The sequence below is a fragment of the Sinocyclocheilus grahami genome, unplaced genomic scaffold (genome assembly GCF_001515645.1).
Source record: "Sinocyclocheilus grahami isolate Dianchi unplaced genomic scaffold, SAMN03320097.WGS_v1.1 scaffold1171.1, whole genome shotgun sequence".
NCBI lineage: Eukaryota > Metazoa > Chordata > Actinopteri > Cypriniformes > Cyprinidae > Sinocyclocheilus > Sinocyclocheilus grahami.
The window spans coordinates 241916-267998 of record NW_015506350.1 but is presented as its reverse complement, the minus strand read 5'-3'; the positions used below and the strand labels follow the sequence as shown (position 1 = coordinate 267998).

The 26083-nt window shown below is 39.1% G+C and overlaps 2 protein-coding genes across 3 annotated transcripts; both read left to right on the top strand.

Moving 5' to 3' along the window:
• Window positions 1–7136: 7136 nt before the first annotated feature.
• On the top strand, window positions 7137–10782 carry LOC107567593 (uncharacterized). The gene is made up of 5 exons (XM_016253294.1): window positions 7137–7222; window positions 7310–7362; window positions 7454–9340; window positions 9435–9588; window positions 10573–10782. The coding sequence occupies exons 1-4, from the start codon at window positions 7200–7202 to the stop codon at window positions 9563–9565; spliced, it is 2094 nt and encodes a 697-aa protein (XP_016108780.1). The 5' UTR covers window positions 7137–7199; the 3' UTR covers window positions 9566–9588; window positions 10573–10782.
• A 1268-nt stretch (window positions 10783–12050) lies between these two features.
• kdf1b (keratinocyte differentiation factor 1b) lies at window positions 12051–18792 on the top strand. Of its 2 annotated transcripts, XM_016253295.1 has the most exons (5): window positions 12051–12138; window positions 12230–12360; window positions 13619–14554; window positions 14895–14963; window positions 18309–18792. In XM_016253295.1, the coding sequence occupies exons 3-5, from the start codon at window positions 13696–13698 to the stop codon at window positions 18386–18388; spliced, it is 1008 nt and encodes a 335-aa protein (XP_016108781.1). In that variant the 5' UTR covers window positions 12051–12138; window positions 12230–12360; window positions 13619–13695; the 3' UTR covers window positions 18389–18792. The 2 variants fall into 2 exon arrangements, with proteins under 2 accessions (XP_016108781.1, XP_016108782.1); XM_016253296.1 differs by lacking the exon at window positions 12051–12138 and having other exon boundaries at window positions 12145–12358.
• The last annotated feature ends 7291 nt before the right edge of the window (window positions 18793–26083 follow it).

Genomic DNA, 26083 nt, shown 5'->3' with positions numbered 1-26083 from the left:
GTAATGTGTCATTTGGAGCCGTCGTCTGGAAACTAAAGATTCATTTGGAGCTCGAGTCTGCAAAGTAATGATTCATTTGGAGCCCGAGTCTGCAAAGTAATGATTCATTTGAAGATGGAGTCTGAGCTCTAGTGATTCATTTGGAGCCAGAGTCTGCAATGTAATGGTTCATTTGGAGATGGAGTCTGAGCTGTAGTGATTAATTTGGTTGGAGCAAAATAATGATTAATTTGGACCCCGATTCTGCAAAATAATGATTAATTTGGAGCCCGAGTCTGCAAAGTAATGATACATTTAGAGACGGAGTCTGCGAAGTAATGATTCATTTGGAGCCAGAGTCTGCGAAGTAATGATTCATTTGGAGCCAGAGTCTGCGAAGTAATGATTCATTTAGAGCCAGAGTCTGCAAAGTAATGATTCATTTGGAGCCAGAGTCTGCAAAGTAATGATTCATTTGGAGCCAGAGCCTGCTAAGTAATGATTCATTTGGTTGGAACCTGAGTCTGTGAAGTAATGATTCATTTGGAGCCCAAGTCTGCAAAGTAATGATTCATTTGAAGCCAGAGTCTGCAAAGTAATGATTCATTTGGAGATGGAGTCTGCGAAGTAATGATTCATCTCCATGAGCCTGGCTTAAGTGATTTTTGAAAAATACTTTTGACCACAGTGTCAGACCGAGTCCCAAAACAAACTTGTATCCAATCAACAGTAAGGCGTGTGTCTAGTAATGATAGGGAGAAGAGCACGCTCAATGAGTAAACAGGACAGATATTAGCAGATTGACAATAGATAGCGAGAGATGGCAGATAAAAAAGAGGAAAATTTCGGAGGAACAAAACATTAAAAAGAAGGGTTACGGCTTTCCAGCGGTGGAGAGAACTCAAGGAGCAGAAGGGAATCAGATGCCGAGGTTGCTTTGTTTCTTCTTGATAGGTAAGTTACATTGATTTTGCTTTTTCACACAACTTTTCTGTGTTGGCTTTTGCTTGAATATGCTGCGACCGGCAGGCGTAGCAGAAACCTCCATCGTTGCTGCCAGGGTTGTTTATGTACATGGGGGCCGGAGTTATCAAAATATGGACGAGGTCCTGTTGGGGTATGGGCGTGTTTGTTTTGGTGCTTTCAAATATCAGCATTGTTTGGCAAAAATTGCTTAGTGCACCTTTAATGCTAAACAGAACTCTAGCATAGAAACCTCTGATGGACTGGATTAGGAAGGATTTACCCTCACTAGGATGCAGCATTCAGTTTGAGAAGCACCCGCTGACTCGAGAACAGCTGCAGTCTGATCAGTCCAATTTGCAAATTAATATCAGTGTTATTTGTGAACAGATTCAACAGGTTAAAGGTGGGGTAAGCGATTTTTCAAAAACGCTTTAAAAAACCGATTCGGGCCGACTAGCAAAACAAACTTGTAGCCAATCAGCAGTAAGGGGCGTGTCTACTCATGATGTGGAGGAGAGAGCGTTCAGGGCACGGGACGGATATTAGCGAGCCGAGCGAAGGAAAGTTAGAGATGGCGGATAAAAAAACAAAAGAGGAAAATGTCTGCGGAACAAACGAAGGCTTAAGGCAATAAGGCAAGAAGTAGGACCCGTGTAAATATCGGATCAGCTTTCCAGCGCTGGAGAGAACTCAAGGAGCGTGAAACGCCGAGGTTGCTTTGTTTCTTCTCCATAGGTGAGTAACACTGTGTCTGCAAATTAGCTTGGTTATTAGAGACTCGGTGTGTTATTTGAAGACTAGTTCTCTGATTCAGTTTGGGGTTTATTTTCCATTCAGGTCAGAGGGCTGTTCTGCTTCAACTGAGCTATGTTACTTTCTGTTCTATTCTGATCTATTTGAATGTCCCTGCCTGATGATGCAACAGTTAGGTTCACCGTGACATCATAATCAAAGCATTGCCATGGTAACCACCAGCTCTTTCTGACCCCGTAAAGCGATCTTGTTATATTAACACACTGGAATGTGTAATGTGATGTGATGGTGGCCCTTGCATTACCGGAACTCATTAAAATATCATAGTGCAGACACTTATGACGCTAATTAGCTCACTCACAGCAGAATATTCCACTGATGTTAAAACAGACTTATTAAAATGTGTTTGATCAGATCAGGTCAGATCAGGGCAAACGAAAGAGAGTTTAATAACTGGCCTCTTAGTTACTCTTAATGATGTTATGGAGGATGATGTTTGGAGAACTAGTACTATTTTAGTTGCAGGACTTTTATGTATGTATTTCCCCCCGAGGTGCACTTGTGTGTTTTTAATCCAAAGAAAGTATGAACTAAATTAACTTTTTTTTGTGCTTTTCAAGATGCAAGAAACCCAGTCTGTTAAAATTTAGATTAAAATGGTCAAATAAAGTGGAGTTTGTTTTAAGAATTAGATATATTGGGAAAATCTGCAGAGTTGTAGGTGCTACACACTACCATAGGCATCATTGTCATGTGTATTCATCTGTCTGATAGCAAAAGTTGCAGACATTCAGAATGAGTCAGATTCAATAAATGTTCATTTTTTCACTGAGAAGGAACTTCTGAGTTTTGAATGTTACATTGTTTTCATAATACAATGAAATCTTATATCAAAGGATCAAGGACCGTTAGATACCTTGAGTCTCTTTAAATAACCGCTGTGGAGTGTGATGGAAAATAGGATTTGTGTGTTTAAGTAATGCAAGTCTACCTTTTTTGTGGATACACACAAATACACATACTCTGTGCATTCCCTCGCTGTACATTCCCTCAAGTACAATTTTGCAGTTATACACGAAAGCCCTTCACCATTATAGTCATGTTAATGTTGCGCTCACACGGAGGCTCTAAACACAGAAACCAGCTTGACTTCTCAAAGTAAAATACACTCTGAACACCAATTCACTCAGATGCAATAGCACACTTGATCTGCTGAAGATATTTCAGTGGATGCTTTAACATGTTTTCAAATCTTTAAGGAGCAGCTCAGCTATACACAGCTGACAACACTGAGCACTAGATTGTGATATTCATGCATTAGCCTCACTGACTAATAGCAAATCAGCAGTAATATTAAACATGCATCAAGACAATTAATGATCTCATTTTAGGCCATTTTAACATTGTCACCATTGACCTTAATTATGCCTGCTCCTTAAAATAGCCTAAATTAGTTGCAGAGTTTAGCAACATCCTCTTTATCCATTTTTCACATGTTGGGCAAGCAGCATGCTAATTTTAAAAGACTCAGACTCACAAGTGCACACAGGGGTGGAGTTGCTTCATTAAATCATAGCGAGGTTGTCAGAGAATTTCGCTGTAATTTGTCGTCACATTTGCCGACATGGTGAGATGAGATAATGAATGCAGAGTGACTGCGGAAACTTCCAGGAATCTTTGTCAGGACCATCCCGCTGTCTGTGAGTTTTCTGAGGAGGAGCAGGAGATTCGGGGAAGTGACACATCTCGTCCCCTAGTGAGGGAGGATCAAAGACCTATCAAAACAGAGCAGTTCAGGTGACAGAATAACTACACATTCAGAACTCCGATCTTTTCATATTGCATGTGTTTAGCTTTCTAATTTTTTCCCTCTGGTTTATATCAGCTCTATGTAGTAAGTTTATTTAATTTTTGGCAGTTAATATATTTTGAGTTTTGTTATTTCTGGCAACATCAAAGCCAGGAGACGGAAATGTTGCCGGTGTGCAAAACTCACCGCTGTCATAGAGCATATTGAGTGGTTTATAAGGTGTTTTATCCGTTCTTCAATATCAGTCTACAGTATATATTAGCGATTAACCAATATGGATTTTTTGATGGCCAATACCATTATTTTAGAAAACAAGGTGGCTGATATAAAGCTGATTTATATTATATTACACAAATTAATAACATAACATGCATTGCTGCAATTAAATTTAGATTTATTTTACATATTTACTAAATTAGAAGTAATGGTAACACTTAAAGCCTTTATGTATAATGCATTATAAAAGTAGATTTAATGCAGTAATTATGCCTTGTAATGCACCTTCTAATGCATTGTACAAGCTCATGGATAATTGTTACCACAGTTAATACATTATATAATGTATAATGAACATTATGAATAATTATAATGAATTATATCCTTTAATAACCCTTTATAATGTGTTAAACATTAAGGCTACAGAAGTGATTAAAGGTGGGGTAAGCAATTTTTCAAAAACACTTTAGAAAACTGATTCGGACCGAGTAGCAAAACAAACTTGTAGCCAATCAGCAGTAAGGGGCGTGTCTACTCATGATGTGGAGGAGAGAGCGTTCAGGGCACGGGACGGATATTAGCGAGCCGAGCGAAGGAAAGTTAGAGATGGCGGATAAAAAAACAAAAGAGGAAAATGTCTGCGGAACAAACGAAGGCTTAAGGCAATAAGGCAAGAAGTAGGACCCGTGTAAATATCGGATCAGCTTTCCAGCGCTGGAGAGAACTCAAGGAGCGTGAAACGCCGAGGTTGCTTTGTTTCTTCTCCATAGGTGAGTAACACTGTGTCTGCGTCGCAACAGCTAAAGTCTGTCTAGTACACTGGACTCGACAAAGCGACCGTTGAAAATCATTTGAAATTTGTGTCAATATGTCATGAATAGAACGCAGCAGCAGTTTTCTGTCAGAGATTTGTCGTGTCATGCCGCGCCGCATCCAGTGTAGACCATAGATATGTGTATATACTGTATCTATGGTGTAGACAGCATCACTGATTATAATGAGTTTTATAGTATTTTGTCGCGCCGCGCCACTCGCGTCCGGTTTAGACACGGTAACATTAGTTTTGCTTTGTTTCACAGAACTAATCGTTGCCTGGGTTGCGCCTGGGCGGAGCTATCAAAATAGGGGCGAGACCCTTTTGGGGTAGGGGCGTGTTTGTTTTGGTGATTTCAAATGTCAACATTGGCTACCAGAAATCACCCCACCTTTAATTGAAAATAATCAGCTCTTTCACAAATTCAAATATTGATTTCTTCGGTTCGAAAAAATTAGGAACAAAATGTTTTTACGAAATGTAGTGGGAGTAAAAAGTAGTAAAGTACAGATACTTTAAACATTAAAATACATAAAATGCTTTTTTACTGTCTACTACTAGCAAATATCGATTTATACAGTACATAGGCCATTGGTTGTATGTTCGTATGACTTTCTTTCTTTGAACACAAAAAGAGAAATTTATAGCATAATGTCCAAGATGCTTTTTCCAGTAGTACAGTAGTTTACAGTCCATTACAGTAGCTTTTTACTGTAATAATCTAATGAGAATGACTAAAGTGAATTAAGGGAATTTAAACAAAAAAGATTCATTCATTCATATATTATGTGAAATCCAGATCTATAGTATAGTGGTGGTAGTGCAGGGTGTAAGATTGATATCAGTATCTAGTTCAAGTTTTATAATAAGAATCCTTGAATGTCCGATGATGAATAGATTCACACTACCCCTCACAATGGGACATTCTCTCCTGTATGCCACTGCTTGCTGAGGAGAATCTGCTGACGAGGGAGTTTGCCAAGTGTGGCTGCCATTACTGAAGCTTATTCTTGAAAATTCTCTCAGAAATGCAGACTAAAACAAAGGGTTTTGCAGGACTGATGGAGTGTTTTTTTTCCTGGATACATGTTTTCTGATTAATGAGCCTCATTGCAGCTGAAATTTTTTCTCTTTTTTTTCTTTTCATTGTTTCCATTCCAAGTCACTTTATTCGCACCACTAGGATGATTTCTGATGATGTTAGCAAGAAAAAAAACATGCGCTTTTACTCAACTTTATATGTCCTTTTTCTGTTCCCAAACAGAGCTGAACAGGGATCGCTGATTCATTCTAAGGAATCCTTTCTACAGAAAGCTGAAAACATCTGCAAGTGGCAACAGCCACCAAGTTAGCGACATACATTTGAATGTCAACCTGACTTTTAATCACATGCAGCTCCGTGTAAAGGTCACACAGTCACATGACTATCCATAATGGCAGGTGAAGAGCTCATGTGGGATTCCGTTAATATATAGGAAATTACTCCATTCCAACATCCCGACTTCAGCCCTGGTTGGAGGAATAAATGAGGGACAATGTATAGGATGAAATGACATGCCAAGGAAAAGTAGGCCAGTGTGACAGATCTCCTCAGCGCTTAAAGTACCTGGTATCAGGAGACAGACGGATGCTTCTCCTTCCTGCTGACTGCGGGAGAATGACACTAATGATCCCTATCTATCAAATGTGGACGGGTGGGAATGGGAAATTGTCAGAGTGCATGCGTGCGAGTGTGAGGGAAGGCTATGTGTTAGACCATATTAATGGCTTTCATACCTCCTTAAGGTATGAAACCCCATACTGTGAACACATGTCTGTACTTGAGCTTGATGCATTAAGAAGCCTCTTCCTCGAAAGCACTCGATTCAAAATGTACCGGATGTGGAGCCTGACCACTACTGTACATTATACAAATGACTATTTTGCAATTCTCTGAACTCTAACACAGAATGCCTGTAGTTTCCCATATAAATACGATAAATGATATCAACTACATGCTTTCTTTACCATGTTCAGCCCATGGAAAATGTGTGTATTGTATATTATTGATGTGAGTTCAAAGTGATGAAAATATAATTATGGTCAGATGAGGTTGTGCAGTATGTTAGAAAGCATATATTCATCGCACAGTCTAGAAATAAGGTTAAATTGCATGGCTTCTTCATAGCTTAGAAATAGCAGATCAAATAATATTTTCTAGATCTTGAAAAGTCAAATCAATAAATTAATTTTTTTTTAAAAACAGCGACGTAGTGAATATACTATATATTTAAAACTATATATATTTTCATTGAACCTAATGTAGTCAGTTTAATTACGTTTACTTAAAATAAATAGCAGGTAATATTTTGGTGAACATTTTTTTTTATTTAAATATTACCACACAAAGCACATTTTAGGTTGCCTGACAAAAAATGTTATAGTTAATTTTAATTTATTATTATTACGTTCTTTTATTTGTCAAGCATGCTCAAAAATAGAGATACCATTACTGTTATGATTTTGAAAGTGAAGTGATAATTGTTAACAGCTGCAGCTAGCAGGCATCTTGATTGCTGATTGGCTGAAGGTGATGTGTGAAGTCTATAAAGCATTCCCATTGTGGTTTCGCCAGAAGATAAGTTGCTGATTACTCTGTGTTTTTGGGTGCCTTATTTAACAATGGATTCTGTATACTGCTTAAGGTGAGCACAAAACGGACAGACTTTTTTTCTTATCAACTGAACATGTACATTGCTTTGCTAAATGTTTGACTTGTTGCTTGCTTTCAGGGTTCTTTTTGCATTGTTTCCTGCTTATGTAATCTGTTTGGGGAATTATGAAGGTAATTCAAACACACTGATGACATTTTTCTGAAACATTGCTGTCTCATGCTGTTTATGTGTTCTTTTTGTTTGTTTGTTTGTTTCTAACAGGGAGCATGCCACCCGCCAATTTGCAAAGAGTTTCAGCACACACTTTCCCTGTGATTGGCCCTGAGGTGAAACAAATGGGAAACTGGAATGATCCTGCTTACAGTTCTGCTGGCCTGCCCCACAGTCAAGCCACCCATGGAAGTTATGACAATGAGCATAAAGAGAGTTTGTTTGTGGGATCAAATGTAAAATCAGATTCAAAAGATTGTCAGACTTCTGCTGAAAGTGATGATCAAGACAATAATTTGATTAGCTATAAGCCTTCTGCTTCTTATCCTAAATATGACTTGTCAGGTTTTGGTCAACCCTCTGTTCAAGATGAGTCTCATACAGTTACTGATGCCTTCAAAAATGTTCAGCCTGGTAGCAGGCTAGCTTCTACCTCATCTCAGAGCGAGTTCGCCTTGATGAGAAACTTAAAAGTACCTGAACCAAACCCCTTAAAGCCATCTAGAGGTGAATCTAGTTACGAGGTAACTAAAACTGCTGGCTCGAACAAGATGTTTGTAGTAAAGCCTCCTAAAAACACACATGGCCTTATGGAGTTCAACTCTGAAGTTACTAGAAACCTACTTGCAAGAGGTCCAAACGCTGCGTCAAACTCCATCTCAAGTCCGGTTTCCCATCAGTATAGTTCATCTGAGGGGAGCCAGAGTACTAGCCAACTCCAGACAGCCAGTAGCCGTTATGGACCATTGCTGAAGGGGATACCTGGGTATTCAAGTATGGATCCAAGAAAAACCTCTCATGATGGGCTTAAGTACACTGAGGCCAAGCCTTCGGTTGTTAGCTCAGGGCCAATCTTTGTAGTTCAAGGTGGAGGAAATGTTCAAGATCTTGGTGGCTATAGTGGGCATCCAGATTCAGTAAAACCACTTGGAGTTCCCAGTCATGTTGACCCCTATCAGGCCAGTCAGATCTTTAGAGATACTAGATTGACTGCCAGCAGTCAGGGCAAGTCCTGGAATGAACCTCTACACTACTCCATGAGTGGAACTCGATACAATCCCAGTCCTGAGCCAAGAAAACCTTCCAAAAATGATTATAGGGACAACAATGCTAGATCTTCAATTGGCAGCTCTGGTGGAGTTCTTCTCGAGGCCTCAGAAAGTGCTCCAAGAAACGCATTACCACCTCACTATGAATCTACTCGCCCCAAATTCCAGCAGACCTACAATATCCATGGTCAACCTAATCAAGTCTTTGAGCCTATGTACCCCTCTCGAAGTGGGGCTCAACATGATGTGACCAAGTCCTCAATTGCCAGTTCTCGAGCAATCCTGATGATTCAGGCTCCTGCAAATATTCACGATAGAGCAGAATCCAATAAACCCCAAGTTCATACTAGCTCTCCAGACCGTAAAGTACCATTTGCCCCAGGTCAGACTGCTCATGAACGCCAACCTTTTCAAGTGAACCAGAATTCCAGAAATGTCCAGCCAGCCACTAGCACTTATGCCAGCTCTTCCCAAACTGGGTATCAGCCCTTCTCTTCTCTGAAGAGAACCCCATACAAACCAAGTAGAGTGCTCTCAAGGCCTTCTACAAGTAAATTAGGATTCAGTGCCACTAATGAGATCAATACAGTCCACGTAAGGCTTAATAAGCCACCCACAAGCAGCTTTGGTAGTTTTCAGAACCAATGGGCTTCTGGTGGCATTAGCAGTGGCGTTTTCCAAAGTTCCTTACCTCCAAGTTACCCGGGCCAGAGACCAGGTCAAACTGAACAAAATCCAGTTAGTTCTTCAGCCCGTTATCCCGAAGGAGTCCAAAGCCAATTCACTGTAAATACAGATGGCACCAGGCTTATTACTGCCATTCCAAGTGAGTTTGGCCAAGGTGCCATCCGAAGGATGTCTCCTACACTTTCCAGCAGCTACAGACAAGGTTTGCACCAAAGCGCACCACCAGAATCTCACTGCATGTTAGAAATTAGATTTTTAGTCAGAAAATAATTACATTATTGTTCCCTCTGCCATAGCGGAGCAAAACCAGCATCGAGTTAACAGTTTGGGTTCCTCTACCTCTAAATGTGAGGTGGCCCAGAATAGCCCTGCAGGTTTTGGTCAACAGGAACCAGTCCGATTCCAGGAAGTGAACCTCTCCATCTAGAAGCAGATCTCAACGTCTATAAAGTGAGTACAATTGCTTCATTTACAGTCTACACAGAGAATTCCTGCTAAAAACCAAATATAGGCAATGATCTGCCCTCTGCAAGCAACACTGTAAAGTCCAAAATTGGGATGGTTATCTTGGTTATTTCAGTGTTTGTAGCATCCCAGCAATCTGTCTTTGCTTCAAGTAGTGGGCTGCCTCGAGTGTAATTCAGTATGTTTGGTTATGTTCAGAATGGGACTCCAGTTTACTTCACAGTGTGCAGTATGCAATGTATGCTAACCACCATTTAAAAAAGAAAAATGTATAATGCAATGAACATTTCAAACTGTTGTATTCTGCACTGTCACATGACTTCATGTAGGAGCTGTCCCAATTCTCAACTTCACAATTCTCAATACCAATTTCAGTACCACATAAATATTGATACCAGTATTAAATGACTATTAGATAATTGACAGCAGCAGTTTCGTGTGTGTGTGTGTGTGTGCGCGCGCGCGCGTGTGAGAGAGAGAGAGAGAGAGAGAGAGAATGTAAAGTGCAAGTTTATTTCTTCCCTTCAACGTTTACATTCAGACAGATGCAAACCAACTGTGTTTACACTGATGCTTCACCAAGAATGGGATTTTGATCAAGAAATATGTGATTGTCCACATGCTCGGCCATATTAACAGCACGTTTAAAAGCAGCTGTCGGTCAGACAGACCTTGGGTACCAAACTGACCTAGCTGCATGTTTAGCTCCACAAAAGTGTTATTTTGCCTCTTTAAATCAGCATTGTGGGATACAGTGTTCTGCATGGCATACAAAATATACTGCACTTTTTGGTATTGAATGTGTACAGAAAACATGTACAAACTACATACCGCAGAAATATACACTTTTTTTTGTTCATGGCCTACAGCTTACAAGCCTGTGAAAATAAATAAGGCTGTTTTTAATGATTGCATACTTGCATGATTCCAGCATTTCACCATTAATGGTTTCTTTTCAAATTCTTGCAGCCTTGATTAGGTGTGTGTTTGGGAGGCTGTCAGTCATCAGGCTCTGGGGCTCTGCAAGGACTAAAGGATGCTCCGACTGATCCATTGTGCCGAGGTTCAGTCCTGGCAATTTATAAACGCACCACCCTTTCAAAGGCTGTACATTTAATGTTAATAAAAATGTTAAACCCACAAAGTTTACTTTCCAAATTGTCTTAAAAAAAAAAAAAAAGTATACTATGTAAATGAATAAAGCTGAATTTTATCAGACCAACATGCCACTTGATTGGAAGAAATATGTCTTTATGACAGTTCTTGCCATTTGATGATAGTGCGGTTCCATTCTCCTAATACTGTAGAAATGGATGTAAAGTAGTTGGTGACGTGACTTTCTGTAGAAATGGTATGAGTAATATGCAGTTTCGGACATAGTTCTACTTAAGGCAGTGTTTCTCAACCCTGGTCCTGGGTGCCCCCCAACACTGCACATTTTGTCTCCCTAATCAAACACCTGATTCAGCTCATTTAAAAAAACTCCAGGACCTGAAATAGGTGGGGGTACCCAGGACCAGGGTTGAGAAACACTGACTGGGGGGGAACAATCAAAAATGAATCCACTATTCTGAAGCTGCCATGGCCTATGTTGACGAGTGATGTATTTTGAGTATTCAAAGTGAAGCTGATTTCATAGTAAATTCTCATTTTCAGCAGTAAGTAAAAAAAAAAGAACATCAGTTATGTATGATACAAGAACAGTAAAGCATGTAGATGGGGAGTATGTGTTGTTTAAGAAAAATATAATGGTATTTTCATAATGACAATTGTTTTTCTTCAAACCTAGGGGGTGTGGCTTCATTCCTCTCTAGTTCCTCTGATCTGAAGTTCTGAACATCAAATCCTTTGCGTTTCCATCAAATGTATTCTAACTAGTTGAATAAAAACGTGGACTTTATATTTAAAAACGACCAAGTTAGCATCAGCTATTTTTCCAAATAGGCTATTATAATTTTGTAATTCATGATTCTATATTCTTTTAGTTTTAAGCTAAAACTGCCTGTACTCTGATTTTGCTGTAAAGGTATAAAGCAAATTGCTTTGTCAGAATGGGGGCATTTTACCCCACCTGTAGGGCAGAACGCCCCCTTGCTAGTACAACTGTAATTTTTGTTTAATAAAAAAATCTAACATGGAAAACTTTGGACGTTTTTCATACTTGATTTACAGTTAATTCGATAACTATCCTTGGACACATTTCACATTTCACTTTTATTTCACAGAAAGAAATGACACAGTCCTTAAGGGGGAGGGGGGGCGTTTCCCCCACTCTGCCCTATCTGAGGAACACTGACTCCATCTGTTGGTTAAAGACCTCACCGCGCTGCGTTCACGGTGCACGAATCATATTAAAATCAACAATCCGTCAAAAAAAAAAAAAGTTTAATCTTTTTTTTTTTCCTTTCTTTTTTCACGTGTAGCCTCGGTTGCAAACAGCTGCTGATCTTACTGACAGTCAATGAAAATGGGTCAGCCTTGCATGCGGCGGATTACGTCACCGGTGTCCATGTCCCGATGCACCTGTTGAATCAGGTAACGTTACCTGTACGTGTGCTCACACAAGCGGGACGACGAGCGTGCAGGTCAGAGCGTTCCCCCGCGCGTGCGGCTCTTTGAGAGACAGCTTGAGGCCCGCTGCTTGAGCACCGGCGGGGTATTTGTGGACTAACAGTGAAATCCAGGTCGAAAGAGCTTGTTGTGCTCCCAGGACTTCCGGAAGAAGCCCGTCAGACTGCGACATTTCCCCCATACGGTGTGAGTAACGTCCAGCAATGAAGTCGATCCTTTCTTCTTAATGTTACTCCTTAAGATCGCCTAGTTGAAGTGTTTCCCGCATGCAGTGCGCTAGTTAGTCTGCTCCCCAAAGCCGCATCTCTGTGATTTGACTGAGAGAACTGCACTGTGCGTGTTGTGTTTGGGGACTTCTGTGGACTTTGTAGCTTTTCCCAATGTGTAAATAATCAGATGCGGCCTTAAAATAGAAATTAAAACGAGTATATGTAGTTTACACCGCAGGCCTGGTTTTGTAAGTGTTGAGGTGAAAGTTTTACTTTCACTATCTTATTAACAACGACAACAGCCAAGAAAGCGAACACAAAACAGCTCTTAAACTGGTTGGTTTGCATCTCTTGGGGAAACTCGGGACAACTCGCTGCAGTTTTGTTACTAAGACTGCTTGAAAATGTAAGATAAAACTAGAGCTGCACGATTCTGGATAAAATAACTGCTTTCTATTTGAAATGTAATTTATTTCTGTGATCAAAGCTGAATTTTCAGCATCATTACTCCAGTCTTCAGTGTCACATGATCTTCAGAAATCAGCATAATATGCTGACTTTGCTGTTCAAGAAACATTTTATTATTATTATTATCAATATTTAAAACACTTAACTTAAAAAACTTTTGACTGGTAGTGTATATGTATTTAAAATATAATATATTTAATACACCAATTTAATATTAACATTATGAAAAAGTTGTTTGAATCAATGATTCAATGACTCACTCATAAACCTACTGGATGAATCAGCGTTTTTGAACGATTCTCTTGAATACAGATTCATTCAATTCTACATTTTTTAAGTCACTTTTCGCCACCTAGCGGTGAAACAATGCAATCGACACAAACGTTATGTGGCGGTTACTTTCAAACGCGGATTTGCTCTATTTTGGTCGCGTTACCATAGACATCAATGTTTATATCTGAATTATAAACTTTCATCCAAGTATTTTCTGTGATGATATGAAGGACTGTACGATTTGCTGCTGTCAATTTCCTAATTTCTTAACGAAACATGGTAACTGCTCTCTGTGTGTCAGAACGCGAACGCAGATTTGAATGATCCGGTAAGACTTTGTCAAAGGTTTAATAGACACGGGAGAATCGTTGTCATTTAGAAATGAGATCGTGTGGTTGTCTGAATCGAGATCGCGATCTTTTAACGATTAATCGTGCAGCTCTAGATAAAACCTTCATCTCGTTCCAGTTTCTCCTATTATGTCTCTTTAACAGACCCTGAGGCCTCAGTCCAGCGTCAGATAACCGTAGAAACAGCCACCAGAGGACGGTCTGGGCCGAGTGTTGTCCCTATGGAGAGCGCGCCGTCCTGGACCAGTGGTCCCATTGATGAAGGGCCATACCGAGAGCGCTCCGTCGACCCCGTAGAGATTGAGATCCAGCACTTCGGAGTGAGGCACAAAGTCAACAAGGATGCCAACGGCAATACGACTGGGCCAGAGACTGTAAGCTTTCTCCCCGCCAAAGAGGAGCCTGTCTCGGGGACGTATATGTGCGGACCTTGTGCTTCTGTGAGAAGCTGCAGGAAGCTCTTTTGTAGCATTTTGACTTGTGGACTGTACCGCGTGTGGCGGCGCTTGCCTTGTCTCCTTTCGAGCGAAAGCTCAGCTCCCAAAGCGCCGGCGGAGAACCCATCAAGTCCTCCACAGGCAGAGAACGGCTTCTATCCTGATGTCTACATTGGGGGCGTCAAGGTGGACACATCCGTCATTGAAGATAATGAGGAGCATGCATCGTTTTCCACTTCCAAAATCGAGATGGACAGTCCGATTTACTTCAGTAGCTTACCGGAGGATGACATAATCTGCGGCAGCGGGATGGAAGACGTGGACAAACTCATCACCCGGAAGCTCATGGAGGTCTTCTCTGAGTTTGAGATCAACGAGCTGGCCAAGTGCACCACGGACTCCATGTTCCTGCGGCGCTCCCGGGAGATCAGTCAGCTGATCTCGGATATCGTGGAGGAGCACAACATGGAGGAGCAGGAGGCCGAGTGCCGGCTGGTGCGAGAGATCATTCGCATCAGCACACGCAAGAGTAAGAAGAAGCCGCAGGTCAGGCCGCAGGAGCTGCAGCGGGACAGCGGCAATGACACCTGGAACAGCAAGAGGAACAGCCAGAAGAGCAGCTTCAGTTCCATGAGCGATGGAAGTGAGTGGCAACAACAGTTTTCTTTCTTTTCCTCGCCGTCTAGTTCTGAAGTTCCTCAAATTTTGTTTTCAGTGGCGTCTTGCATACCTTGAACTTTCATCGTCATTTACAAAGCTTGATGATGTTCTTTCTATGCACTTTTAAAGTGAGTGGTTACAGATGCTGCCAAGCCCTGAACTTTCGGTGTGTGTCTCATAGTTCTTGTTGAGAGATATATATTTAGAAAGCAAGATTTAGTCACTAACGCTGTTTGTCTATATTAGTATCTGGAAATCACTGCATGCCATATGTTGCGTATAATGACATAATGTATAAATAAACCATTTTATTCTGTCTTTAGAGTTGCAGATTTCAATGGAGAGGTCAGATGACATTGAAGCCAGGAAGTTACGCAACAGCAGTAGCCAGTGTAAGTAATGAATTCGATTTTATGAGCTATTTACATTGATTTTTCTTAAAACACAAAGCTTTGAATAATTATGGCAATATGAAAACACGTCTAGGATGCATTTCACCCCCAAAACTATTTTCATGACAGTTTAAATTCCCATGATGTATAAATGCAATTTAAATATGTATTTCAAGTTGTTGTTGTTGTTTTGAATTGTTGCACATTTACAATGTTACCAAAGGTTTATATAAAAAAAAAGCTGTTCTTTTTTTAACTTTCTGTTCATCAAAGAATCTTGAAAAAAACGGGCAAATCAGCATATTATACTGATTTCTGAAGATCACGTGACACTAAAGACTGGCGTAATGATGCTGAAAATTCAGCTTTATATCACTGCAATAAATTATATTTGAACATATATTCACATAGAGAATAGTTATGTTAAATGTTAATAATATGTTGCAGTATTACTGCTTACTGTATTTTTGATCAAGATAAATGCATGAGGGTCTTCTTTAAAAAACATGAATAAATCTTACAGAACCCAAACTTTTAAATGGTAGTGTACATTACAATATATTTTTTTCAAATTACAATAATGTGAATGAGAATTTATGGTAGTGAGAATTCTTATAAAATATCACAAAAATAATATTGCAATGCAAAAAAATTACAGTGGTTCTAAACCTCGAAATATAATTTCTTATTTCTGGGTGAAATATGACCTGGACGTTCGTGAGATTCACCCATAGTTTATTTTGCATAAAACTAAGTCATGCACAAAAAGTCCTCATGCTAATGTAGTTAGCTCTCAGCTGAGCGTGGTTCTGTGCATTAGTGTAGCAGTGCTGTGCGCCGCTCCCTGCCTGTATTAAAGGCTGTTGAGTGGCTGCATCAGCTCTGGAAGAATGAGAGGGGTGTGTGGCCGCTTTCTCTCGTGAGTTTAAGGGGTTTGTGATGTAACCAACCACATTGTCACAAACAATGCTCTCTTGTCTGGCAGCCATCTGATCTCTTACACTCCTCTGAATTTGAATGTCTCTCTTTTCCTCATCAGCGGTGGTTTACCCCTCCCCTTCTGTTTGCTTGATGTTGTTTTCATGCTCTACAATGTTGGCAAGCAACAGCTGGATTTTTTTTTTCCATAAACGTTTGTGGGAACATGAAGTTGAGAATATACTAACTTTCAGCATGCTGTTCCGAGAGCACAGATTGTTACTTGCTCTCTGTAGGATCATATCCTACTTTATCATTTTAAAATATTAAAGTGTTTCTCAACATGTTTTCACCTATGCTGTGTTCAAGTCCTCCTGGGACAACTTACAACTTACGAGGTGACAAGTCGTAATTACGATGTCAGGTGCGTTAAAGTCAGTTTAGTCGACACAAGATGGCGGTGTAACTTCTTTTAATAAATTACAAGAAAATACAATAGGGTCTGCATTTTTTTACTTGGATTTCATTAACTAGCTGCGTAACAAGAACATGACCAATTTAAGTTTATAGGACAACTAAACTATCAGTTTAAACAAAAATTTACCGTCAACTACAGACGTGCATCCATCGATTCTGCCATATTTCTCATTGACACGCCCCCAACTCGGAAACTCGGGAACATCAAATTTAAATTTTTGGGTGAACTATTCCTTTAAAGAAAATTTCGAGTTTCCCACTCATAATAACGACTTTGTGGTGGCGTTCATGTGCGTTCAACTCGTAAATACGATCTATCCGACATGACTTGTACGCACCATTATACTGCTTTCTTCTCTTTTTTTTTGTTATTTATTTTTTATTTTTGTCAGACACAGTCATAATCACATAGCCATAGTCACCTCCAAAAACAAGCTGGCTGTTTTTGTTTTTTTTTTGCTGCTGTGTTTTTAAGACTATGCAAATATCCTCTTCACACGTAAAATGAGATTTGAATGCAGTGAGATGAAAGCTTATACACGGGCTGTGGGTTTTCTTTTGGGTCAAAAAGAAATACACTTTAGTTTAGCATACTTTTCGAAACAGAAATAATGTAGGTTAATTTACAAGAGTAAACTTGAGTGAACCAATGTAATGTTTTCTTACACTTAATTGCATGTTACTTACAAATTAATTAAAATCTATTATAGCATATTACGTGCAATTAGTTGAACTTAGAGTGACCATTTGACCTTTGACCTATCTTCATATGTAATTTCATAATTCTGTTGTTTTGTAATATATGGTTTAAGTGTACTGCTGAATGTACTGACAAGCCTTTATGGTAAACATACTATAATGTCGTTTCGATTTAAATAGATTTGTAATTACATTGTAATGATGAAGTTGCACTTTAGTACATTTCAATTATATTATCTCTAAATTATATTAAGTTTTGACATTATTACAAAGTGCTCATTTTAAAAGTCTACTTGGGTGTAATAAGAAACAGTCATGATAGTGTCTAAGTACACTAATTGGGCTTTTATTTCATTAATATTGTATGGTGTTTTGAAAACATACTTTTAAGTACACTACAAGTGCACATTAAGTACAATTAAGCACACATCTTTTTATCTAAAAGGAAGAGTAGTTCATAGTCTCAGCCTCAGACGTCACGTCCACGGACTGTTGGCTGAACGTCTGATGCATATGGCACACTAAATTGGAAACACTTCAGGAGTTTCGAAGTCGTCATCTGATTGGTTGAATTATACAGGATTTCCGGGAGACGTGTGTGTCGCGTTCTTTAACGTTCCGCTTGGAAACAATGTTGCTGTTACGCCAAACCCCCTCATGTTAGAAGAAAGCCTTCATGTTTACAACTGATAATGAGCTCTTATCAGGATCAACTAAGCGCTGGATTTTCAAAAGTATGTGAAATATGTAAAGTTCTCAGCATAGACTCGTTAAAATACATCCAAGAGTTTGACACACCGGTCCGTTATTGTGGGACATTTCCACGCCTCTAGACGCGGCACAAGACGAAACGTGATTGGTTGCTTTACCTGTCAGTCATATGGCTTCATTCAAAGCGGCCAAGGTTCCCAGACCTTCTGCCGTCAGTCTGAAGGTCTGGCTACACGAGACTATGTAGTTCATAACTGCTTCATCCTCTAACAGCCTCTTTGTAGAGCCGCATTACATTGCGAAAGATTAATGATTCATAAAATAAACAGATAAATAAAACAATATGCAGAGCAACAGTTTCGGACACACTGCCAGGAACAGCACATGGTTCGGCGAACATAATCTGTCCTGTTTTCTCTACAACTGGACATTCTTTGGAACAGATCATTGTGTTCAGGAATCTAGAATTGAGTCGTATTCTATTCTATGAGATGAAATTGCATGTTAATTTGAATCTTTTTTTTCTCACTTTCCCTGCAGCATTCTCTCCGAGTTTGCAGGAAACTGGTGTGCCGATCACATCGGACACTCCTTTACTCCCCAGCAGCAAACGAGTGTGAGAGTGTCCCGTCAGACATGCATCATTTTCATTTCCACACCTCCATAAATGATGAAGAACATGTCCTCTGGCTTGGAGTCAGTGGCTGATTTTGAAGTGTACCCCTAAAAATTATGATTTCATGGCTAGTTTTTTAACATATCTGAAATGGTAGGTGTATTTACGCTTCTATTTCATATTTTCTTGTGATGGACGTGTGAAGTATCTCAAGGCTGCGCTGTCTAGAAGACATAAGCCAACAAATGACTCGCTGAGAATGAAGAATAAGAAACCTCTTTATGACCTTTATGTCTGACCTCTTTATTGCCAACAGATGCACATATGCTGTTGGAGCAATATGGCCTGATTCTTTCATAATGATTTAACTTTCCATTCATTTCTGCCTTTTCAAGAGTTATTTCATCCGAAGATGAAAATTCTGTCATTTATTAACCCTCATGCCATTCCAAAATCATATAGTTTTCCTCCTTTCATAAAACACAAGTGGTGAATTTGTGATTTTCAGTATATTGAAAGTGAATGGAAACTCTCACAAAAAAAGCAGTTGTGCATTGTCAAACACAATGGTTTTTGAAGACTTGTAATATAGCGAATAAGTCATATAGACTACCTTTATGATAATTCAGTGGCATCCCCAAAGATTGGCCAGAAAATTCAGCTTCGTGTTGCACTGAAGAAACTAAGGGTGTGCGAAGTGAGGGTTAATAATGAGTTTTTGACATTTGAATAGTGAAATATTCCTTTACTGCTAAGATGATGAATGTATTGGTCAAATGTTGGCGCTTCAGTGAAAGTTTGGCTGTGTGAAGTTTGTTGGACCAAATGAAAAGCTTTGAGCCGGAGTGAATGTGAAAGAGTTTTAAACGGGCCTGCCTCTGTGCTTATTTAAACATCCATAGAAACAGCATATGCACTTGCCATATGCAAAATCTAAGAGAGCGTCTGATTAATGCTTGATTTTCAATGTATATTTTAATGTAAATTTCACTGTTGCAAGAGTAATACGTTAGGAAAATTTGTTCACTTATGTAAGACTGCTAGGTTTGCTTTAATATTATTAATAATAAAATCGCTGTTGCTTGGTAAACATGGATTAAGAAAAAGATCTCATGTTACAGGGGTGCATGCTTTACTCAAGAGACCTGGTAAAAACTGTATGCAAACTGAATTAAAGTATTTTGCGTTTGCGTGTGCCTTCAGTGAAGACAACTGACGTCATCAGAGTAAATGCACTGTGTTCAATCAGTTGTACTAACATTCACACTCTACTATAATGCATCTAAAGTATGCAAATAAAAAAGACATTCATCCATCATACATACTGTGGCACAGGTGAGGCAGGAAACGGTGCCAGAACACGAGTATTTAAATTATGATTCATTGGACACAATGTAACATTCTGTTGGTAAACGCTTGAGCTAAGCTGCTATACAGCATGCTTTCTTATATTGTGTTGTATTATATTGCTTATATCGAAACCATAAAACCTCCAGAGAATTCCAGGAAATCGTAGCAGAAAGTGATATTTGCTTAAGGAGAAATTTTGACATTTGATACTTTTTGATTCGTTAGACTTTCAGTTTCTGCCTTAAGGTTACATGCAGTGAAAGTGTCATGTTTGCTGCCTGTGATCAAATGGATTAGTATTCCTGCAGGCATTTAGTGATGTATGGGGGAAGAAATAGTTTTATTTGCAATAATGGTTTACTGTAAGAAGCCTATTCATATTTAAACTATCAGTCAGGGTGCCAGAAGAGTTGTTTTAATACGTACGATTTACGAAGTGTTCATGAATTTATCATAAGACACACTGTTGCATTATTTGCAAAGTCATTCTGATATATGCAACATCTTGAGTTGATTCTTTTTTTCCATCATGACTGGTTTCTTATTAAACTTAAAAATAAAGCTTCTTTATTGCCATTGATGGCTCCATGAAGAACCTTTAAAACCCATGGAACATATCCATTGCATTTAGAGTTTAAAAAGGTTCTTTGGATTATGAAAATGTTATAACGATAATGGTTCTTTTTAGAACTGTTCACTGAAAGGTTCTTTTGGGAACCAAAAAGATGGCATGGCTGCGAAAAGCCCCTTTGGAACCTTTATTTTTAATAGTGTAACTCATGTGTTTTTGACATTTATAGTCGCAACTGTCCCGTGATATATGCACTAATCATAGGTAGCCTATAAATCCAACCTGTACAGACCATAGCTGTGTGTATAGCGCTTTCACCACAACCCATTCGCTTCTTGACTCACCGGCTATAAACCAAGCAACATGACCTTGCGTAACCCTGCAGGCAGTAGGTTGTGGATCTGTGTGTTTAGACCACAGTAATGGTTATGTGGTTGTAATTTAGTCTGTGTGAACGTCAATCATTTATAAATCGGTCCGATTCTGTTTGGTATTTGTTCAGTATCAAATAAGTCTGTGATTAAGCATAATACTCTCATTGGCTTGGACTTATTTCCTTACTGTCGCTGCTGTATCAGTTTAACAACAATCCACCCTTGTTTAATGAAGCCTCCTCAGGGGGTTTTGCCGGGGAATACAGGGTAATTTGTTTCTACAGCCAGGATGTCTCTATGAATCATCAGGTATATGATTCATCTACTCCACATGGTTCAGGTAGCATCGAAACTCAAGCTTGTCATACCTGATAGCTTGTCAAATACTGAGACATTTGATGCTTTCTGTGTGTATTTGTACACGTAGCTGAGGAAAATTGTGTACATGATATAAGAAGCATAGGAAACATTTTATTAGTTGAATTAAGATGTTTGTGCAGTACACGTACAAGCCTGATGTCATGATTTTATATGTCTGCTTATATAAAACAGAGCTCTGACAATAGCAAACAAACTCAACGGGTTCGACAAGCTCTTGTCACAGAAGGGGAATAACAACACTGCCTTCATATCGGTGCTCAACGGAGAGGAGCTGCTGCACGGAGTCATGATACAACTTGTACATGATACAAAATGTAGCATTGCATCACTGTCTCAGCAATGGATGCTCTGCAGTGAATGGGTGCCGTCAGAATGAGAGTCCAAACAGCTGAGAAAAACATCACAGTAATCCACACCTCTCCAGTTCATCAGTAACATGTTGTGAAGTGAAAAGCTGCATGTTTGTAAGAAACAAATCCATCATTAAGACTTCTTAACTTTAAACCATTGATGGCAATTGGAACGACCAATAGGTGGAGACAAATAGTTATGCGAAAATTATAATGGATTGATGACAAAATGCAAAATATACAATGTATTTTATGATTTTTTTTTAAACAAAAATATTTTACAACAAAAAGCAACAAGTATTATTGTATTATAAAAATATAATAGGTGAATGAAACACCTTTGACGTATTTATTCGATAGACTGCTTCAGGGTTGATGTGCTTTTGTAGGCCAACCCATAAATTCGCATCGCCATGGTTCCCTCAGCAAAGAGCCAATAGGATTATTGCAGAAAAGAACCAACAAAAGTTTAGGATTTAGTTCACCAAGATAATATTCACAAAATAACACCGCTTTCATAAAATTTGAAGCCTGCATACAAATGCCGTAAGTGCGCACGAAATCAAAATTGACTTTATTTACTTTACTAGCGCACATTGCTAGTCTTGATGTGAACAATTAATCTGTCACGAATCCTGCCCATGCACTTCCGTTCGCTCACCACCAGAGATCACCCGCTCACTACTTTGGACTCTTGCACCACACTAACTGTTGCACTTCACCCCGGACTACAGTTCCCATCATCCATTGCACTGATTACACATACACAGCTGAAGGCACTGATTACACACAGCTAAACGCAATCAGACATGCTACATGAGCCATGGACTTCGTCTTTCTCACTGCCGAGTATTGTAAATGCATATCGCTACCCTAGTCGATAGCTACTTTACAGAGCCAGTTCCCGTGCCTAGTTTGAGTTCTAGTTGTCTAGTTTCCGGTTTCCTGATTTTCGCTTGTCCTGGATTGTCCCTCTCGTCTCGCCCTGTTCGAATACTGTTTGCCCCTCGCCTGGACCATAGCCTGTGTTTCGCATTAACCCTTTGGAATACCCTGTTTGGACATTGTTCGCCGGAGATCGACCACATCCGCTCACTGGACTACTCTTGCGTCTTGCCTTCAATATACCTGTTTGCCATTATCTGACCCTTGCTTGTTTTGACTTTGTTCTAGAATAAAAGCTTTGCATATGGATCCGCACACCTCTCGTCTCGTCGGCTCCGTAACATAATCCGTGCAAGTTAATCCGCTGGAAAAGAATGGTTTGTCTTGGTAATCTTTCATCAAAATCTGAACATTTGCTTCCTCTCTGGAATGGCATTCCTTCTCTGATGACGTCAGTTTGACGGCTTGGGCAGAATATCCTTAAACACACACCTCCTACCGTTAGTTTGCTATGAGTGAGAGACAGAGCGGAGGAGCGCAAACATAAAACCATGCCCTCTGCTCAATGTTCCATTTCAGATGGAAATACGTCACTACACCGAAATAAAGTCGGCAGCCACTTCCGGTTCACGTGGACTTTAAAGGGTTAACGTGAAGAAAACCAGAAACAATACAGAATCCACACTGCACATGTGTATAACATGTATTACCGATTATATACAGCGGAGTAAGCAAAGGTGTAGTTCATCACACTATAAACAGTGTCGCTGCTTTTTATCTTCATTTTGAATCTATTTTTGTATAATTTTGTATCATTTCATTCTTGAAAGGTGTGCTAACTTCTGTTAAAATCAATGCCACTTGATGTTTTGTTTCTAATGCAAAGACCTTGATATATTTTTGTGTGCCACACATACACCGTGACATATTTAATACATTTAGTCCTATTTGTATTTGTGTGTGATGCTTTGTTCATATTAGGTCGGGACATCAGGATTGGGGTGAGTTGTAACACCATCAGTTTTTAAAGGTGGGGTAAGCGATTTCTGGTAGCCAATGTTGATATTTGAAATCACCAAAACAAACACGCCCCTACCCCAAAAGGCTCTCGCCCCTATTTTGATAGCTCCGCCCCACACATACGTACGCAACCCAGGCAACGATTAGTTCTGTGAAACAAAGCAAAACCAATGTTACCGTGTCTACATCGGACGCGAGCGGTGCGGCGCAACAAATCCCCGACAGAAACCTGCTGCCGGGTTCTATTTATGACGTGCTGACACAAATTTCAAATGGTTTTCAGCGGTGGTTTGATCGCGTCCAGTGTAGGCAGACTTTAGCTGTTGTAGACACAGTGTTACTCAGCTATTGAGAAGAAACAAAGCAACCTCGGCGTCCGATCGCAGGCCTCCGCTCCTTGAGTTCTCTCCAGCGCTGGAAAGCTGATCCGATATTTACACGGGTCCTACGTCTTGCCTTATCGTTCCGCAGACGTTTTCCTCTTTTGTTTTTTATCCGCCGTCTCTATCTTTCTGTCGCTCGGCTCGGCTAGTCTTCGTCCCGTGCACTGAAAGCTCTCTCCTCCACATCATGAGTAGACACGCCCCTTACTGCTGATTGGCTACAAGTTTGTTTTGCTATTCGGCCCAAATCAGTTTTCTAAAGCGTATTTGAAAAATTACATACCCCACCTTTAATTAGATGCAGGGATGAAACTGCTATTCTACATGACCATCATCCTCTTGAGGTGAAAGTATAAGTCTCTGTGTATAAACGTAAAGGATTTACATCACAAAATCATTTTATAACTGTATTTAATTTGATTTACGATCAGGTCGATGCATATATTAAAGCTAGACTAACTGTTTTGATAAACAAAATATTAATGTGAGTGTGCCAAAAATTGATTAATTGATTATAAATAAATAAATAAATCCATCTACCAGAGGTGATAATTTGCTAAACCTACAATAATCGGGACGGATTTCGAGGGAAATGTGTCACATCATACACAGAGAAGTAGTTCTAGCTGTGGATAGCGATTAAAAGTCTGTTACAAGCTGAAAGCTGAAACTCCGCCATCCACGGATCATTCACAACGGTACACCTCCCGGATTGTTAAAAACAAACAAAAATCATAATTTAGTTTTTGACCATTCACTGTGGTAAGATGTATGTGTATTCATCCGCGCAGCAGAACCGAAGCACGACCAGATGTTCTTCCGCAGGATTTATACAGTTTATTTTGGAACCGCTAGAGGTCAGAAAGTTAGGGCAGCTTTAAATGACAGAATGCATATCATCTGAGCCTTCACCTAAATGTTTGAATAAATAAATAAATTTAGCAACATTACATCTGCAGACGGGGAAGATTATCACATGACATTCCCCATTAACATCTACTAGACCCGTAAGATTAAACAAAATGACACCGGGTTTGAGCCGACCTTTGACACAATGACACTAAACTACCATGAATGAATGATGAACAACTATTTTTATTAACTAGCATTAACAACAATGAATAAATGCATTGCACTCACACACACACACACACACATCATTATGCTATTTCATGGTTAGACAATCTAACACCATATTAAATCACCATCATGACCATGTTATTAATTAATTCTTATATTTAATTATTCTTTTTGTACTATTTATTCCATATACAAATTAAATGTAACTGACGATCTAATAAGGGACAACAATTTATTATTGAATAATAATTACGTGAAGAGAACTGAAATATCATGTTCTCAGGACTAAACAAACTTTTTATTTATTCGGTTATTGTTTTGTTTTATTTATTTATTTAATCTGGTTGGACTGCAATACTACACTCTAAAAAATGCTGGGTTAAATGCAACCCAGTGCTGGGTAAAATAGGGACAAACCCAGCAATTGGGTTGTTTTGACCCAGCGGTTGGGTTAAATGTTTAACTCAACCTTCTGGGCAGGGCTGGACTGGGACAAAAAAAATCGGCCCTGGCATTTTTTGGTCCAGGCGGCCCATCACCACTTTGATATATATATATATATATATATATATATATATATAAACTATACCAGTCAAAAGTTTTTGAACAGTAAGATTTTTTATGTTTTTTTAAAGAATTCTCTTCTGCTCACCAAGCCTGCATTTATTTGATCCAAAGTACAACAAAAGCAGTAATATAGTGAAATATTTTTACTATTTAAAATAACTGTTTCTATTTGAATATATTTTAAAATGTAATTTATTCCTGTGATCAAAGCTGAATTTTTCAGCATCATTACTCCAGTCTTCAGTGTCACATGATCCTTCAGAAATCATTCTAATATTCTGATTTGCTGCTTAAGAAACATTTATTATTATTATTATTATTATTATTATGTTGAAACAGCTGAGTAGAATTTTTCAGGTTTCTTTGATTAATAGAAAGTTCAGAAGAACAGCATTTATCTGAAATAGAATTTTTTTTGTAACATTATAAATGTCTTTATCGTCACTTCTGATCAATTTAAAGCATCCTTGCTAAATAAAAGTATTAATTTCTATCATTTCCCCAAAAACAAAAATACTGACTCCAAGCTTTTGAATGGTATAGTGTATAATGTTACAAAAGCTTTTTATTTCAGATAAATACTGATCTTTGGATCTTTCTTACTGTTCAAAAAATGTTGACTGGTAGTGTATGTATGTAGCCTATGTATCCCACTCATATCACATCTTGTTTTGGATAAGAATAAAACGTCAGGTCCGACAATATCGTGCCTTTTTTATTTAAATCTAACATTAGCTT

Bases quoted from the DNA above. Each gene is read 5' to 3' on its own strand.
- kdf1b (XM_016253295.1), top strand. From the start codon at position 13,696: ATGGAGAGCGCGCCGTCCTGGACCAGTGGTCCCATTGATGAAGGGCCA. The intron at 14,555-14,894 runs GTGAGTGGCAAC...TTCTGTCTTTAG, and splicing joins CAGTTCCATGAGCGATGGAA to AGTTGCAGATTTCAATGGAG. The intron at 14,964-18,308 runs GTAAGTAATGAA...CTTTCCCTGCAG, and splicing joins ACGCAACAGCAGTAGCCAGT to CATTCTCTCCGAGTTTGCAG.
- LOC107567593 (XM_016253294.1), top strand. From the start codon at position 7,200: ATGGATTCTGTATACTGCTTAAG. The intron at 7,223-7,309 runs GTGAGCACAAAA...GCTTGCTTTCAG, and splicing joins GATTCTGTATACTGCTTAAG to GGTTCTTTTTGCATTGTTTC. The intron at 7,363-7,453 runs GTAATTCAAACA...TGTTTCTAACAG, and splicing joins CTGTTTGGGGAATTATGAAG to GGAGCATGCCACCCGCCAAT.